The sequence below is a fragment of the Lissotriton helveticus genome, chromosome 11 (assembly GCF_964261635.1).
Source record: "Lissotriton helveticus chromosome 11, aLisHel1.1, whole genome shotgun sequence".
Lineage (NCBI taxonomy): Eukaryota > Metazoa > Chordata > Amphibia > Caudata > Salamandridae > Lissotriton > Lissotriton helveticus.
The window spans coordinates 911,933,284-911,952,802 of NC_136072.1; the positions used below are offsets into that span (position 1 = coordinate 911,933,284).

The following is a 19,519-nucleotide window of genomic DNA, read 5'->3' on the forward strand; positions in this document are numbered from 1 at the left end:
AGCCCGGGGTGGGGAGGCCGCCCTCCCCGGGCCCTCAGGGGCCCTAGCCACTGCTCCTGAACCCAGCCAAGCAAGGGGAGGCTCCCCGGGAACAACGGAACCCATTCCTAGGCCCTTGGCAGTGCGGTAGGCTGGGAGACAGGGCCCAGGGCCGGAGCACCCGACCCGGGGCCCGCCCGGGCCCCTGGACCCAGCCGGGGCTCCCAAGCCCGGAGGTGCATGGGACGCCTCCCCGGTCCCTCCGGACCCCGTCCCGGGCACCCTGCCACGCAGCAGGACCAAGGACAGAGCCCGGGGTGGGGAGGCCGCCCTCCCCGGGCCCTCAGGGGCCCTAGCCACTGCTCCTGAACCCAGCCAAGCAAGGGGAGGCTCCCCGGGAACAACGGAACCCATTCCTAGGCCCTTGGCAGTGCGGTAGGCTGGGAGACAGGGACCAGGGCCGGAGCACCCGACCCGGGGCCCGCCCGGGCCCCTGGACCCAGCCGGGGCTCCCAAGCCCGGAGGTGCATGGGACGCCTCCCCGGTCCCTCCGGACCCCGTCCCGGGCACCCTGCCACGCAGCAGGACCAAGGACAGAGCCCGGGGTGGGGAGGCCGCCCTCCCCGGGCCCTCAGGGGCCCAAGCCACTGCTCCTGAACCCAGCCAAGCAAGGGTAGGCTCCCCGGGAACAACGGAACCCATTCCTAGGCCCTTGGCAGTGCGGTAGGCTGGGAGACAGGGACCAGGGCCGGAGCACCCGACCCGGGGGCCCGCCCGGGCCCCTGGACCCAGCCGGGGCTCCCAAGCCCGGAGGCGCATGGGACGCCTCCCCGGACCCATGGAGCCCGTCCTGGGCATTGAGCCATGCCGTTGGCCTGGAGATGGGTGCCCCGGACGCCCGGGGGAGGTCTGTCCGGGACACATGGAGCCCGTCCTGGGCATTGAACCATGTCGTTGGCCTGGAGAAGGGAGCCCCGGACGCCCGGGGGAGGACTGCCCGGTACCCGTGGAGCCCTTCCCGGGTACTTTGCAACGCCGTTGGCCTCCTGGAGATGGGTGCCCCGAACGCCCGGGGGGCGGGCTGCCCGGGACCCATGGAGCCCGTCCTGGGCACTCTGACCTGCTGTTGGCCCGGGGGGGAGGGACCCCAGACGACCGGGACCCGTGGAGCCCGTCCTTGGCACTCTGACAAGCCGTTGGCCCGGGGAAGGGAGCCCCAGACGACCGGGACCTGTGGAGCCCGTCCTGGGCACTCCTGTATGCCGTTGGCCCGGGGAAGGGAGCCCCGGACGTCCGGGACCCGTGGAGCCCGTCCTGGGCACTCCTGTATGCCGTTGGCCCGGGGAAGGGAGCCCCGGACGTCCGGGACCCGTGGAGCCCGTCCTGGGCACTCTGAAATGCTTTGGCCCGGGGAAGGGAGCCCCGGACACCCAGGGGGAGGACTGCCCGGGACCCGTGGAACTCGTCCTGGGCACTCTGACATGCCGCTGGCCCGGGGAAGGGTGCCCCGGACGCCCGGGGCCCGTGGAGCCCGTCCTGGGCACTCTGACAAGCCGTTGGCCCGGGGAAGGGAGACCTGGACGCCCGGAACCCGTGGAGCCCGTCCTGGGCACTCTGAAATGCTTTGGCCTGGAGAAGGGAGCCCCCCCCCGGACGCCCGGGGGAGGACTGCCCGGGACCCGTGGAACTGGTCCTGGGCACTCTGACATGCCGCTGGCCCGGGGAAGGGAGCCCCGGACGCCCGGGGCCCGTGGAGCCCGTCCCGGGCACTCTGCCATGCCGTCAGCCTGGATGGAGCCCCGGACGCCCGGGGGGACGAAGGCCCGGGACGCATGGAGCCTGTCCCGGGCACTCTGCCATGCCGTCGGCCTGGATGGAGCACCGGACGCCCGGGGGACGACTGCCCAAGAGCCATGGAGCCCGTCCTGGGCAATTTGACATGCAGTTGGCCTGGAGGAAGGAAGCTCCGGGTGGCCTAGGGAGGTGTTGCCCAGGCATATCCCATCTGGTCCCCATGGCAGAGAACCACCAAACCTGGAGGGGTGTCCGGGCATACCCTGCCCCATAGTAATCCGGAGGCAAATTACCCCCCTTTCTTGCAATCTGTGCACGCGAGGTGACAGAGGGGACCCAAGGCGTGAAAGAACCCGACCTCATGGAGCCCTCGCTGGGATCCGGGAGGCGAATGGCACCTCATTAAGACTTCCAGGGAAGTTCGGCCATCTGGTCTCCCCCCCCCATAGGAAAGCGTTGCGGGCGACCAGATGCCCGAGGGGATCCGGGCGACCAGATGGCCGAGGGAATCCGGGCGACCAGATGGCCGGGCATGGAGGTGAAGCCGCCTGGACTCTTCCCCACCCCGTCCCCGTCCCCGTCCCCGTCCCGGGACGAATTCCCGGGACGCATGGAGCCCGTCCTGGCCACTTGACGTCCCGTCCTGGGCATTGAACCATGCCGTCGGCCTGGAGAAGGGAGCCCCCCCCGGACGCCCGGGGGAGGACTGCCCGGTACCCGTGGAGCCCTTCCCGGGTACTTTGCAACTCCGTTGGCCTCCTGGAGATGGGTGCCCAAGATGCCCGGGGGTGGGCTGCCCGGGACCCATGGAGCCCGTCCTGGGCACTTTTACATGCCGTCGGCCTGGAGGTGGGTGCCCTGGACGCCCGGGGGAGGCCTGCCCGGGACCCGTGGAGCCCCTCCCGGGTACTTTGCCAATGCCGTTGGCCTCATGGAGATGGGTGCCCCGGACGCCCGGGGGAGGACTGCCCGGTACCCGTGGAGTCCTTTCCGGGTACTTTGCAACGCTGTTGGCCTCCTGGAGATGGGTGCCCCGGACGCCCGGGGGAGGTCTGTCCGGGGCCCATGGAGCCCGTCCTGGGCAGTGTGACATGCCGTCGGCCTGGAGGTGGGAGCCCCGGACGCCCGGGGGAAGGCTGCCCGGGACCCGTGGAGCCCTTCCCGGGTACTTTGCCATCCCGTTGGCCTCCTGGAGATGGGTGCCCCGGACGCCCAGGGGCGGTCTGTCCGGGACACGTGGAGCCCGTCCTGGGCATTGAGCCATGCCGTTGGCCCGGAGAATGGAGCCCCCAGACGCCCGGGGGAGGTGTTGCCCAGGCATATCTCATCTGGTCCCCGGGCAGAGAACCACCAGCCCTGGAGAGGTGTCCGGGCGTACCCTGCCCCTAGTAATCCGGAGGGAAATTACCCCCCTTTCTTGCAATCCGTGCACGCGAGGTGACAGAGGGGACCCAAGGCGTAAAAGAACCCGAGCTCATGGAGCCCTAGCTGGGATCCGGGAGGCGAATGGCACCTCATCGGGACTTCCAGGGAAGCCCGGCCATCTGGTCGCCCCATTGGAAAGCATCGCGGGCGACCAGATGGCCCGGATCGAAAGGACTCCCAGCTCCCCATCCACCCCAAGCCTTCGCGGTAGGGTTCCTGACTGCCAGCCCACGCAAGGCAGGGCTCTTGGACCCCGGCTGGGCCTCAGGCGCAGGTTGGACCACCGGAGCTCTAGGGCCCGGACGACCTGGGGGAGGAATGCCCGGGACCCGTGGAGCCCGTCCTGGGTACTTTGACATGCCGTCGGCCTGGAGGTGGGTGCCCCGGACGCCCCGGGGGAAGCTGCCCGGGACCCATGGAGCCCGTCCTGGGTACTTTGACATTCCGTCGGCCTGGAGGTGGGTCCCCCGGACGCCCGGGGGGTGGTCTGCCCGGGACCCATGGAGCCCGTCCTGGGTACTTTGCCTATGCCGTTGGCCTCATGGAGATGGGTGCCCCGGACGCCCGGGGGGACGAATGCCCGGGACGCATGGAGCCCGTCCTGGGCACTTTTCCATGCCTTCGGCCTGGAGCCCCCAGACACCCAGGGGAGGACCACCGTGAAAGCCATGGAGCCCGACCCGGGCACTCTGCCATGCCGTCGGCCTGGATGGAGCCCCGGACGCCCGGGGGACGAATGCCCGGGACGCATGGAGCCCGTCCTGGGCACTTTTCAATGCCGTCAGCCTGGAAGGAGCCCCGGACGCCCGGGGGACGACTGCCCAGGAGCCATGGAGCCCGTCCTGGGCAATTTGACATGCAGTTGGCCTGGAGGAAGGAAGCCCCGGGTGGCCTAGGGAGGTGTTGCCCAGGCATAGCCCATCTGGTCCCCATGGCAGAGAACCACCAGCCTCGGAGGGGTGTCCGGGCGTACCCTTCTCCCTAGTAATCCGGAGGAAAATGACCCCCTTTTCTTGTAATCTGTGCACGCGAGGTGACAGAGGGGACCCAAGGCGCGAATGTACCCAACCTCCTGGAGCCCTCGCTGGGATCCGGGCGGCGAATGGCACCTCATCGGGACTTCCAGGGAAGTTCGGCCATCTGGTCGCCCCTCAGGAAAGCGTTGCGGGCGACCAGATGCCCGAGGGGATCCGGGCGAGCAGATGGCCGAGGGAATCTGGGCGATCAGATGGCTGGACACGGAAGTGAAGCCGCCTGGACTCTCCCGACCCTGTCCCCGTCCCCGTGCCCGTGCCCGGGACGCATGGAGCCCGTCCTGGGCACTTTTCCATGCCTTCGGCATGGAGCGCCCCGACACCCTGGGGAGGACCACCCTGGAAACCATGGAGCCCGACCCGGGCACTCTGCCATGCCGTCGGCCTGGATGGAGCCCCGGACGCCCGGGGGACAAATGCCCGGGACGCATGGAGCCCGTCCTGGGTACTTTTCCATGCCGTCGGCCAGGAGCCCCCTGACACCCAGGGGAGGACCACCGTGAAAACCATGGAGCCCGACCCGGGCACTCTGCCATACCGTCAGCCTGGATGTAGCCCCGGACGCCCGGGGGACGAATGCCCGGGACGCATGGAGCCCGTCCCGGGCACTCTGCCATGCCGTCCTGACAAATTCGTACGGACTCCTAACCTTACGACACGGATCGGAATCGAGCCCTCTCTGACCCAGCAGTTTCAGGCGCCCGGGGGACGAATGCCCGGGACGCATGGAGCCCGACCCGGGCACACTGCCTTGCCGCCGGCCTGGATGGAGCCCCGGACGCCCGGGGGACGAATGCCCGGGACGCATGGAGCCCGTCCCGGGCACTCTGCCATGCCGTCGGCCTGGATGGAGCCCCGGACGCCCGGGGGACGACTGCCCAAGAGCCATGGAGCCCATCCCGGGCACTCTGCCATGCCGTCCCGACAAATTCGTACGGACTCCTAACCTTCCGACACGGATCGGAATCGAGCCCTTTCTGACCCAGCAGATTTCAGGTTGATTTGCTATATACTTTACGTACGATTTTATGGGGGCCGATTCCGATCCGGTACGTAAAAGCAAATACGACCGACATGTCGGACAACCACGTACACCCAGGGGATAGGACTGCCCGGGTCACATGGACCCCGTCCTGGGCACTCTGATCTGCCGCCGGCGCCGGGGATCGAACCGTGATCACCAGATGGGGATATCCCAAAAATCTGGCATGGATACGGCCCGCCAGGACAGGTTTGGGCACCCCTGACATAGAAGGTGTCTTATCTGGTTATTTCTCTAGGAGATTGCTGCATGGGGGGGTGGCGAGTGTTGCCGATATATTGGCACTAAGCAGCAGCAGCGGGTGCTCTGCCTCTGTCGGTCTTTTTTATGAGACAGGATGCTCAGGCGGATGGATGGGTGGGACAGGGCGCCATGCTGGTCGCAGGGGATGACGCAGTGAGCCGCTCACCTGCATTCCTGACGGAATGTCGTACACGATGCGGATGGTTTTGAACTCGGTGTAGCCTGGCAGGGCATGAGGGATGATGTGGAATTCCATCTTCCCAGGTGGCTGCGTCCCCGTCTTCTCACCATAAATAGCCTTACAGGTGGGACACTGCAGACTGCCGTCCTTTCAGGGAAGAGAAGGGGAGATTTAAGAGAGAGGACACGGGTAACCAATGAACACATACACGTCAGCTTCACACAAGGCCCTCTGGCTACAGAAAAACAAACCAAGGAATAATTCTTATTGAGGGTCAAAGATCAACAGGTAAGACCAGTATTCTAGCCACACTGACAGGTACAATTCCTTAATGGAATCTAGACACAAGAAGGGTCCACTGTGCAGGCCACGCCCCCCTGTGAGGTGGAAGGGGACATGTGATAGGAGTCTGCACAAGATTTGCATGAGGAGCTCTGTGCAGAGTTGTCATGTATATTTCTCACCACTGCCCTATGACTGTGACACATTATATACGGTGTGTGCTTGCTGATGTTCACAGTGCAGACTGGGAGGCCATTGTCTGACCTGGAGGCTGGCAAACGGCGAGGGAGGCTTTTTCAGGAGTCATGTCCGTGAACTGTGCCACACTCCTGCACACACATGTCAGAAAGTGAGGCTCATTTGGATAACACAACCAGAGGGGAACCGGTTTCACCTGTGGGACCCCCCCCCCCATTTTTCACTTTTCAACCTCTGCTTTTTACCTCCGTGTGCGGTGCCCACTATAACGATCCTTGTAACATGGTTTTGAAATGCACCCTGCAGTGACCTCCTTTTAATAAACAGCGAACAGCTGCCTGTATACAGCTGGGCTTAGGGGTTCGGAGCAGGTTTTGAACAGTACATGTAAATATGTGTGCACACATATAGACGGAGAAAGACGGCTGCATCGTAGCTTTGTGGACAGAAGGAACCCAGCCTAAAATGCACGTGCATGTCACATAAACCTTAAAAATAATCTGGGCAATTTGGGTACTTAAACCGGATGCGCCTTGTGGGAAAAGTGTAGTCTGTGGCGTTTTCTCAGCGAGTACCTTACGTCTAAACTGTGTTAAACTGCACCCCCTGGTTGTCCTATGGTATAAGGACCAAGGTCAGTTGCGTCTATACAATGGCAGAGGCCAAGAATTACAGTTTAAGGGCAGATTAAACCTAGCTGAATCTTTCATGTATGTTTTTCTGCGCCTCGCCTTATTGAAATACACTCCTCAGATGTCTGCCTAGCTGGAGATAGTTGCTGTGCACCTCTGTTGGAAGATCAAAACCCCCTAAGAACAAAAGGCCAACTCCAGGGAAGAGTATCTGTTCCTACTTCTGAATTTAAGAGGGTGTTAACAGCAACATGTGAGATAGTGGTGGAAGGAGGAAGGGGTAACATTAGATTTGGTGGGGGTTTCACCAATGATATTATTCTCCACCTCCCTTTTTAACTTCCTCTGCAGGGAGGATGACCTAAGAAGAGGAATTTGAAGAAGGGCAAATCTACCTGTCAACTCCTGTCAAGAGTCTTGTGGGTGCTCCCACTCCTAGCACCCAGTCCTGGACTCTGTTTTATTCTCTCCAGGGCGGCTGGTACAAGTTCCCTGATTCTCTCTGTCCCATCAGTGTGGGGTAGACTTGTTGTACCCCTGGGTCAACTTTGTGGGATTTAAATGGCACTGCGGGCTCCAGCTACTGCACTGCAGCATGCAAGAATGAGCTTTTGACGTGGGTGGTTGTGGAGTGACTATGTTGCCACTCCAGGAGTGCTTTTATTGATTCGCCCCCTGGTTTCTCTGCACCCACGGTCATTTAGAAATTGCCTTTATCAATTCCTGGTTCCTTGAAGTGGGCCACCTCAAGAAAATCTTTGATGTCTGTGTGCTTGTTAAAGCTTCTTTGAAGAGACCAGAAGAAAATCACTAATGCGAATGTGTACTGGTACAAATGATCCATTCATATATCTAGAGGTGAACAAGAAAAACTGTCCCCCGCAAGAGGGAGTCTTCCGGCTTCACTGCAGTGGGCCCGGGCGAGGGCATTGGGAGTGTTAGCTGATCTTCCCCTCTGCTTTGTCACATCCAGGTGGTCGTGGAGATAAAAAAGACACAACTGGCCAGAGCGTCTGACCTACGGGGAACTCAAGGTGGTTGGGCATGCACGTGGCTGAAGGAGAGCAGGAGGTGTTGGTGAAATGTGTAGACAACTATGGACAACGACACGCCTTGAGGCGCGGTTCAGGTGCCCCTATGGACTGCCTATTCACTTCTGTATGTGCAGCTCTATCCACTGATATGTGAGTTTGACAGGCTCCCCTAAGCCAATCACGAAAATGTGGTCACAAGCATGACAGCTGTATCATGATTGGTCTGAACGGCCGGTTTGGCAACTTGGCAGTGCATGGGAGCCTTGGGACGGTTCTCCACCCAGCTGTGTAACACAGCTGGGTGGAGAAATGCTAAGTGCGCATGATGGCATGGCTGGCCCAAGACTGCCGTCCAAACCGTCATGCGCACTTAGTATTGCCCATACCACTCCTCCTTCTGTGAACCAGCCCAGCCCGCACAGCCCCAACCTGGCTCCCTGACGAAAAATAAAATGATAATAACAATGTGTTATTATCATTGCATTTTTTCTTGTTGCACTGATCTGAGAGCTGAGCTCTCTTAGCTGAGGAGCCGCCGCTGGTATTTACCCAGTACTGCGCAACTTATAACCAGTGTCTATGGGAGTGGAACTTCAGTAGTGTATACAATTCCAAAGGGTTTACTAGCGAGACTAACCCCAGCAGGAGAATATTTTAATCTTAGAAGACAGAGGCAGAATCTCAACAAGACAAAGATTGTGCATTTTGTGCGGTGTGCAGTGAGATGCACATGGAAACGAAGGTGCTGCGAGACTGAGCAGCAGCAAAGTATACGTGATCACAACTGCAGTCTGCAGGCAAAGACTGTTATGTGTAATTCATACATTTCTATCAGTAGCTCCTGGGAAAGCGGGGGTGGCGGCCAAGGCGCATTTTTCATGTTCTGAACAAATCTTGGTTCAATTTGTCAATGTCTTTGAGAACAAAATAGGTGCAGTGGTTTCCTATGGGCGGGAGGAATGGGCCTTAAAGAACGACAAAATGAATAAAAATACATAACTATGCATGAGCTTTGCTCTCTGTGGCTCTGCACCACCTTCCAGTATGATGCTAAGAGCATTGGTGTATCAATGATAGTGAGAGAGAGTGGTAGCTCCAGCTCGATGTCTCTATAAAAAGCTATTTAACCTCCCCACTGGATCCCAAGAGCACAAATGAGCTGTCAGGGTGAAAAATGCACAGCAAGTGAACAGAAGCACTAGGGGGCAGGGGTGGTGACCCTTGGCCAGAGCCCAGGATCTGCTGCAGATCTAAGGTTGGAAGATATTAAACACAGAATATTAAACAGGTCCATGGAAAATGGTATAATCTGAGATGTGAGCACTGCCTGCTACAAATGTGCTGTGTCCAGGTTTGTCCTGTGAAGCCCTACCTGCAACCTTTCAAATCTCTGGCATCACCAAGGTCGATAAGAGCACTGCGGTTGAACACACCTCTCCTAAGGGACAAAATGTCTCACTGCAGCAAGTCTAGGCAAACCTCATCATTGTGCATTCGAGAGCTGGGGTGGTGGCAAACCTCAGGGGCTTTGCTTGCTTGTGCTGCTCTATCAAAAGATCCCATCTGATAAGAGGAATAGGGCTGGTTACAGGCATAAAGAGCAGGCTAAGAGCTTCAATCTATAGGGCAGATATAATGTCAGGCCTTTTAAGAGCGATGAACCCACTAAACAAGCGCTACAAAAAAGAAATGAAAAAGATACCCTCAGGGCAAGCTTATCTCTGACACCCATTTGTCAAGAAGGGTGGGCCTGTAGTTCCCCGGCTACACCTACCCAGCAGAGGGCCGTCGGCTGATACATTATGAGAGAGTCCATCTCTAGTTCTATTTACCACCCTAATGTGAATGATGAGATTGTATCACATACATCAGAATGCGAAAAATGCTGATACTAGCTCTTGTTTCCCTCAATTTTTTTTACACTTTTGCTTTTAAGACAAAAATGTTATGTAGACCAAAATGTGCATATTAGAACATAGTTATCTACATAATTCCAGATAGCTAATATAAAAAAAGCCCGGTCTATAATGCAATTTAAATAGTTCAAGGTACATTTTTCTTCTAAGAAGCAATAAAGGTATCCACAAAAGGTTATAAAAAAAAGACAAAAAATATTGACTTAAAATGTACAGCTGGGAAAGAATACAACAATCTACGTAAAGAAGTGGTTGAAAAGCAGATGCCACTACCAAGTTGCAAGATAAGGATCTACAGGTACTTTTCAGTCGTTGTTCCTTATTTGAACACAGTTCATCCAGTGAGGGCCAGGTGTTGCATTTCTGTAATCCAGCTCACTGTTGCCATGGATGCAGAAGATTTCCAGCTTTTAAGAATTTTTTTTGTACAAGTATTAGACTGCTAATAATCCAACCCATCGACTGAGCTTTGCCAGGGGCGCGCCAAGTCAAGCCATTATTAAAGAGGATTACTGATGTCGATAAATTATATTAAGGGGGTTAACTGAATCTTTTCAGCTAGTTCACCCCAGGAAGGTTTCCTGCAGCACACATACACAGACACCTAGACTGGCATCTCGATGGCTGCATGTCCAGCAGTTCCCTTTTGTCCTAACCCTCACTTTGACTAATTTCTGCAGTGGCCAATAAATCCTCAGCAAAAACATTGCAGTTGGGTGTGAATTGTTGGCATATTGACCCTTGGGCCTGATCTGATATTCACTGTTTGGCCCAAACATACATATGAGGAGCGAGGTTGGGATTTCTTTCCCAATTTATCCTTTTTCATTTTCTAATCGCTGAAGCTCGTATTCTTGTACGATTCTGTCAATTATGGATTCTAAGGGCCTGATTTAGTGTTTGGCAGATGGTTTAATGTCCATCAGGGTGACAGAATACTGTACCCCGTCACACTGACGTACTTACCGTGGGCCAAATTTAGAGATGTCCGTCGGCCCCACAGACATCTCTCCTTATTGACAGGAACCGCTGTCATGGTGAATTCGCTCAATGTAGGAAAAGTTTGACGGATGTTACTGTCAAACATGACAGGTGCCAGTGAAACTTTCCAAAGTGTTTTGTTTTTCGAGAACAAACTCCAAAAGGAGGAGTTTGTTTATGAAAATAAAAAAATAATGTCTCCCACTACCTCGGGGTCATTATTGTTTTTTACTGTTCCTCACCATCAGGTTTTACCTGGTGGTGAAGTACATAATAAAAGATATAATGTTGTTCACCCTAAATAGGACGGACTGTGTTGTGTGCTTCTTCTGATGGCTCCTATACCGCCAGGCCATCGGAGGAAGTATTCAATTGACAGACGGACCTGATAATTCTCGCCTCGGTGACTATTCCAATCATGGAGTCCCACTCTGCAACTCTGGGCAATAGCTTGCTTAATCTCTACAACGGCCCCCACAACGCTAAGGATGCCTGGCCTCCACCTTGGGGGTGCCCAGGAGTGGACACCTCACAGGGAAAGCCAGGATGGGTTCCACAGCGGTATTCGTACAAGCGCCTTGAGACCCTTGCGGGTGAGTAGTGCGCTATACAAGTATCAATTTACAAAGCCAATGTGGGCTCGATCAACAGAATACTTACCTTAGCTCGACTCCAAATGAGTCAGGCAGACTGTTAGTTTGGCAGACAGGATACTCCATTTGGTGTGTACCCTTTCTAACAAATTCTAAATCAGCGCCTAAGTTCAGTGCAATTGTACACCAGAGACAGTGAGCAAAAACTGCCTATTAGCCTATTTGCTAGCCAATGCTGTTAAGCATTAACAACAGGTATTTGCCCTACCCCTCATAATGTGCCCTTGAGTTTGGCAGTTAACACTCTGAACAGTGAGCAGTAAGGCTTTTATTTGGATTGCATCTGTAATTCCCACACCTTGCATGGTGGAAACCATCTGGATAGTGGTGTATCCAGTAAAATCTGCGTTCTGGGCAGGATGTATGGCACAGATAATAGAATGCTACACGAACTGTATTAACTTTATTATTGCAAAGTTGGACACAGGCAGACTGAACTTTAGTGGCTGCTGCTACGTAATTATGACTTTTTTCCCGGTCTAAAGAACCTAATGTTAATAAAAAATGGTTTGCTTGGATATAAATACATTCTTATTAGTAAAGCCAACTCCAACCAGTGTGTTACTTTTAAATCCCGAGCTTGTGCTTCTCCAGGCCAAGCACTCTTAAAATATAATACAGTATTGATGACAAATGACTCCTGCACATTGAAGTCCTCTTCGTCTTATGTGACATTTTCTATACGCTGGTATATAGATATATGATTCATTGTCCCTATATTATGCGTGTGTGATGTAAAGTGCTCTGACACCCTACACTGGTATAAGTAGTGGTATAAAACAGATCAAATGCATCTGAGAGAGGGGCTATGGAGAGGAGGGGCTCCTTTGGAGGGTGGTAGTGAGGAAATCTGTGAAGAAACAGGTCATTAGGGGTGGAAGGCGCCAACAAAGGTTGTGCCACAGGATGCCATCAGTGCTAAAATTGGCCCTGGCCAAAGTGTTGTTGCCAAAGATAATTGTCAATTTTTAGTGCTACTACCCAATTGAGTGGTGACTTCTGTGTGATTATACATCAGAAAAAAATGGCCCCATATAAGTAATTCCCCATTCCAAAGGATCTTAATCGTCATTGCATGGTGCTGGTGTGAAGTTACTGCACAGTAACAGTATAATTAGTTATGATTTTACTATTACGCCAGTATTGTGCATCTTATAACCAGGGTCTATGTAGTTGGAACTGCAGTACTGAATCAATTCTCGAAGGAATTACAAGTCAGACTAACCCCCGCAGGTGATTTTTTAATTTATCTTTTTAACATTAAACAGGATGTCATATTATACAGCAAGTCAACAATTAAGCAGTCAGTGCTTCTACACAGTCGGTCATCGACCAGTGAAGAAAAAAAAATGCCAAAAGCAAAGTACCAGTGAGTACAGCAAAGTAGCAAAATTGGTAACTCGATTAACGAGAAGTATCCATATTAAATTGTCTAGAAGGGGATACCATTATATATTTAAGCAACTTAAATACGTTCACAGTGGACCCACAAACATCCCTGGGATGGGAAGTGTGGAGAAGCAAGGACCCATACATTTCAGACTATTTGCAGCATGTAGTGAGATCTCTGAGCCAGTCTGCATATGCCAGGGCACTTCTCCTTCTCTAGTTAATGCAGACCCTACGCTTGCCCAGCAATAAAGCAATGGCAACCAGTTTTTCGGAAGCGCTTAGGCACTCTTTAACGTAAGCCAGTATGACCAACATAGGATAGGAGACATGGGCAACTCAACAGAGATCGTGAGTTTAATTTCGGCCATTATTTAGGGCCTGAATAACTCTTATCTGTGGCCAATTTCATGCCAAATTTAGAAAATCTGCATGAGGTGTCTTACATATCCTGCAGCTGGAATCAGAGATCAACCCATACCTCATCACGCTAACTGGGGCGTAATATGCGCTATAGATAATATTCAATTGTATTAATCTAAATTCCCCACTGGGAGATACATCGTTAATTTGTTGACAGCAGTACACACACTAAGCATCCTCAATGTCATGTTCCAGCTCCAGTTCTCATTTTGTCTTCATAATCAGGTCACTGATGCTTAATTTATTCAAAGTGCAACTATACATTTGTATAATCAGTTTTACAGGATTAGGATTAACAATGATCAAACTCCCAATGCAATAGTTCATCTGGCAGATCCGGAAATAGCTCTTTCATTGAGTTGCGGATGGGGTGATATTTCAAAATATCCATAGCAGTACTAGTCTCTCCCTGCAAAAAATCAGGTAGTGTTATGGATTTCTTATTATTAAAGGGGTCACCCAATATTTCTATGTTTTTACTATGTAAATATTTATTCACACCTAGATATTTAGCCAGTTCCAGTCTAGGGCTGTTGAGTAACAGGAAATGTGGTGAGCACAGCCTATCTATTCCCACTAGCCCGGCAAACCTATCACAAACCTAGTTCGTCCACCTCACTGTGTGGATCTCGCAGCATGGGCAACTAGCCCCTAGCATAGTACTGTGTGCAGGGGGACCTGGTCTTCACCAAGGCTGCGGTGTGGCGAGTGTCTATTGTTACGGAAACAGTGGTGCACACATTGTGCCTGGGCAGTGAGATAATATATTTTAAAGTTGGGAACAGCAAACCTCCCAGGGCAGTAGCTGCATCTTCCACCATGCTTTTTGAGGCTGTCTGTCTTCCCAGGCCAACCTGATTAACGGATATGTAAACTGTGTGAATAATGCCTAATTCAGCGAAATTAGTAAATTTTGCTAAAGATATAGTAGTTTGGGGAGAGCACTATTTTCATAAGGCCAACACTCCCAGCTACAAATAACAGCAGCTTGACCCACTTATCCATTGTTTTGGTAAAATTAAGCTTACATTTTCCATAGTTTTCAATAAGTATTGCAAGTAATTTCCAGTGATACCAGATGCCAAAATATAGCGAAGGTTCCAGTTGTGAGTTAAGCGGAATTTGCAGCTGAAAGATGGACATCCACCAAGTGAGGGGCACCAGCATAATTTTTGACCAATTAATTTTTATTCTGAAGCATTTACCAAAAGTGGTAATTTAATCAATTACAGGATGGAGGTTGTGCGCTGGGTTCTGAAGCAGGTGTAGATATTGTCCGCATACATTGGAAGGCCTACTCTATGCATGCCAAATTGTTTGCCTCTGTGGTGGTGATATTCCCTGAGCAGGCTGGCAAGGGGTCCCACAGCTAAAGCGAAAAGGATGGGTGACAGCGGGAAGCCTTGCCTACTACCTCTGTGTATCAATATTGGGGGATGGGGAGGGATATCAGATTGTTGACCCTTATTCTTGCCTTACAGTAGTGTGAACCATTGTAACAAATCGTTCACTGTCTCCCATTCTTTCCAAAACTGTGACCAGAAATGGCAGTTTAATTGAATCAATGGATTTGACTACATCTAAAAACACAGTCAGTGCCTTTACATCAGGATCGAGTTGATAGGTAACCGCAAACAGGGTGAGCACCTTATCCACATTGACCGCCTCTGGTTAAAGCGTGCCTGGAACAGCCAGACCAGTCCAGGCAACAGAGGAAGAAGCCTATTGGCCACAATTTTAGCTAGTATTTTATTGTCAACATTTATTAATGACAGTGGGCGATAAGATTCCCATTTATGGGGTGGCCTGTAGGGTTTCAATAATGTTGTTGCTACTGCTACTCGCATAGCAGGAGGCAGCAATCCTTCCTCAAACTCCTCAATGTATACTTCCAGGAGCAACGGAGCAAGTTCCAATACATACTCTTTGCAAAACTCCACAGGTCCATCACTACCCAGTGCCAAGCCATTTCACCTCCATTTAATCACTTCCTTGATCTTCTGCAGTGATGGTAGCGCAGAGAAGCTCACATTAGTCTGTTTCGAGCCACACCAAACTGGCTCTGTTTAGATATTCATGTATGCCTTGTGTGGGAACTTCCACCCTTGCAGAATGTAGGTCCTTATAAAAATCAGTGAATTATCTCAAAATATCAATGTGGGGTGTCTCCGTGCTCCATCGCGGGCTCTGTCTCAATTATATTTGAGACCGCCCAGGCAGGCTGAATCAGACCAGCCAGAGTATGATCCAGGCACTCCGTCTCCCCAGCGACACATTTATACAAGAATTTAACCTTCTCAGCTGTAGCATCCTGGAAAGTTAAATTTGCAGAAGTGAGTGAGCTGGGGAGTTCTCATAATCATGTTCCAATGAAATAAAACCTCTGTTTAGTGGCGGCACTCTGTCTCTTAGTAATTACAATATCCTGTGCCCTTTGCCAGTCAATAGCCAACTCGCTGCCTTCCTCGAATCCAACAACTCCCTCGACCCCTCACAATCCGGCTTTCGAGCCAAACACAGCACCGAAACCGCACTCATCGCAGCAACAGACGACATCCGAACTCTACTGGACAACGGGGAAACAGTGGCCCTCATTCTACTTGACCTCTCCGCCGCCTTCGACACTGTCTGTCACAGCACACTCATACAACGCCTCAGCAACATCGGCATAAAAGGAAAAGCCTTGGACTGGATCATCTCGTTCCTAGCTGGGAGAACTCAGAGAGTCCGACTTCCCCCGTTCAAATCAGAGGCCACCGAAGTCATCTGCGGTGTGCCACAAGGATCATCACTCAGTCCCACCCTCTTCAACGTCTATACGAGTCTACTCGCTTCCATCGCGCGTCAACACAACCTCAACATCATCTCCTACGCAGACGACACCCAGCTGATCCTCCCCCTCACCAAAGACCCCAACACCGCCAAAACCAATCTCCACGAAGGCATGAAAGAAGTAGCAGTATGGATGAAAGACAGCCGCCTTAAACTCAACTCGGACAAAACGGAAGTGCTCATCCTAGGATCAACACCCTCTGCCTGGGACAACTCATGGTGGCCTTCGGACCTGGGCTCAGCACCCATACCCACGGACCACGCACGTAACCTTGGCTTCATTCTAGACTCTTCACTCTCGATGACCAATCAAGTCAACGCCGTCTCTTCCTCCTGCTTCAACGTACTTCGTATGCTCAAAAAAAAATTCCACTGGATTCCCACCAGACAAGAAAGACTGTCACCCACGCACTGGTTACGAGTCGACTAGACTACGGAAACACCTTCTACGCCGGAATTACAGCCAAATTACAGAAAAAACTCCAACGCATCCAAAACGCATCAGCAAGACTCATTTTGGACATCCCTCGCCAAGATCACATTACCGGCCACCTGAAAGACCTCCACTGGCTTCCCGTCAACAAGAGAATAACATTCCGTCTCCTCACCCACGCACACAAGGCCCTCTACAAACTAGGTCCCGAATGTCTCAACACTCGACTATCCTTCTACACACCCACCCGCCAACTGAGATCCTCCAATCAAGGCCTCGCCGCAGTTCCACGTATCCAAAGATCCACCATGGGAGGTAGATCCTTCTCCTACTTGGCGGCCAAGACCTGGAACTCACTCCCCACTCACCTCCGCCTTACACAGAACCACATCTCCTTCAGAAAAGAACTTAAAACATGGTTATTCGACAAATAATGAACCCCCTCCCCAAGCGCCTTGAGACCCTCTGGGTGAGTAGTGCGCTATATAAATTCTTGAACTTGAACTTGAACTAGATATACATTCACTCCTAATTACCGTCTTAAACAATTCCCGTAGCGACAGAAGACACCGATCCCTGGTTTTTATCAAAGTAGGTGCAACTTACTCATCACATTCCCGTGTTTAAGACGGGGTCCAGCAGCTCAAACAGATGCAGCCTCCCTGGCCTATACACGTTTGTAAAGTTAGGGATGTTGAGTGCCAATAATACTGAATGATCAGAAAATGTCCTAGGTAGGTGTGTTATAGTGTCAACCCATCCCATCATGTCTTTGGATCCCAGCCAGTAATCAATCCTAGTGGATGTTCCATGCACTGCTGAATGAAAAGTACATTCTCTGGAGGAGGGGTGATAAGCAGCTCAGACTGATGGAGAACGCCCCATAACTCTTAACCCCCTCTACCCTGGTGACCAGCCACCCCATTAGCACCATCAACATCCGGACAGAGTGTTACATTAAAGTCTTGCCCATAATACAGAGTGTGCAGAAATCTCTCCAAGTCTAGTGCTGGAGTCATCGAAGTTGTAACCATTATGGGACTGAGGAGTGTGATATGGGACAAGCCCAATAGACCCTGTACAGTAAAAGAAAAACCCTCATCATCAGAGAATGTGTGTAGAGATTTGAGAAGCTATGTCTAACCAATAAAGTGACCCTCCTTGAGAATGTGGCGAATGAAGAGAAGAATTTATATGAGCTAGAGCCCTTGACAAAGTAGTTTCCCTTCTAGACGATGCATGATGCTTTTCAATGCCTCATCAATGTTGTGCCTATCGAGATAGACGAGTACTAATTGTGCTTAACTATGATTATTTACCCCCTCACCTTCCACATCAATAGTCTTCTTTTACCTCCGAGCTCCGTGCCGGACATCTCTAGTGAGCGCGGCATAATGTCTGCTCATCACCACAAGATCTATCAATCTACAAGCAGGTCTAGACATAATGCATTTTGACCTCTGGATACTATTCATGATTGCGCAACTAACCTTCCCTACTTACCCCACATACATGGAGCCCCAACTTCTCGATTAATATCCCCATATAACTCCATTACAACAACAAGTTGTTTCACAGCATTCCAACCCATATGCAAGCGTAACAGAGCTATACAATCTATTCCAGGGGAGACCAAATTGGCATCATTTGCATTGTTGCCCAGAAGCGTAGTTTATGATGATAAACATATACATGTGCGAGAGCAGGAATACATCACTCATGTTTAAGACAATGTCTTTGCATCAAACAATTCAATATAGTAATTTATCTGTGTGTATTCTGTTGCCCTCTATACCAAAGACCCCGGAGTTCACCCCAGCAGCGAGGTCATTCCCAAGTGGAAAGTCACATCAAAAGTGTTTACTTATGAGGGGTAGCAGCTGCTGGCTGGAGTGCTCTGGCTTCCCAGCATCTATTATTCCAAGTCTCTTAAATGACTGTATGGTGAGAAAGATTGCGCCCTCCTGCCTCCCCGACCCTCCAACCCATCTTATTAATAAAAGTATTTTCATCATCAGGAGACACACACACGTGGATTTTGCCCTTGTAGCTAAACCTCAATTTGGCTGGATATAGCATCGCGTCCTGAATCCCCAGATCATGCAGTTTCTTTTTTGTAGCCCTTTCTGGTGGAACTGAATGATTAAAAGCTGGACACACTCCAAGGAACTAACCTGTTAACTCTGCACTATTTTTAAAGGGAGCAGAATTGTGATTATAGGACTTAGACGTAGACACCCTCCTAAACACAGATTCTGCAACCCTAATCATTCATCCACCACACTCCAAAAGCATTCTCAGAAGTGATAACTGCAACAAGAGAGGGGGGCGAATAGGGGAAGGGGACACTGACAATTACCACTCCTGAGCTAAAGCGATCTGAGAACAGCTGACGGAAGATTGGGGACCAGGATTTATGAGATCAAAATGGTACAGCAAGATTGTTTATCTGACGGACACTTAGTATATGGGCCAGAGGACCTTGAAGGAAGGAAAAACAAAGAAAAAACGCCTGAGTCGAGGAGAAAAACCAGTGCATTCTCCTTCCTTCCATGCATCATACCCCTGAATCTTAGACAGCATACTGGAAAAAAGGTATTGTGCTTGATGATAAAAAAACACTGCTATAGGGTTGTCTAATCTCCTGTATATCTGTTGAAAAATCATCTGAGATGGACAAAACTCCTGAGAAGAGAGGAAGACTCATCTCAGGAAATATGATCTCAAATTGTCCACCCTCTTAATGTGGACAGCTGATAATGCAAGCACATTCTACTCTTTCCATTGAACTCCAATCTGTACTGGAGTGTACAACCAGGTGGTTCACAGAGGCTTCGGTCGTTGTGTTGTCCAGCCGCAAGGTCACAAACTGGCACCAAACGGTTTTGACTAAAACATCAAACGCTCCAAGGACTATAAGCAGTTCCTTCCTACTCCTTTTCCTCAAACAGGCCCTGAGCTTGCCTTCTTCCATCCTGCACCGTCTGGCTGAAATCCCAATAGACCAAAATGTTGTTCCCATCATGCTGAATTTCTTTTTTTATCTCT

General features: G+C 51.8%; 1 protein-coding gene across 1 annotated transcript in view; it reads right to left on the reverse strand.

The window, feature by feature from the left end:
- The window catches only part of DTX1 (deltex E3 ubiquitin ligase 1), a 360,224-nt gene that overhangs the window by 46,189 nt on the left and 294,516 nt on the right, over positions 1 to 19,519 (reverse strand). Inside the window, exon 8 of the mRNA XM_078667169.1 lies at positions 5,684 to 5,845. Within this exon, the coding sequence (XP_078523295.1) occupies positions 5,684 to 5,845 (162 nt within the window). The remainder of the gene's footprint in view (positions 1 to 5,683; positions 5,846 to 19,519) is intronic.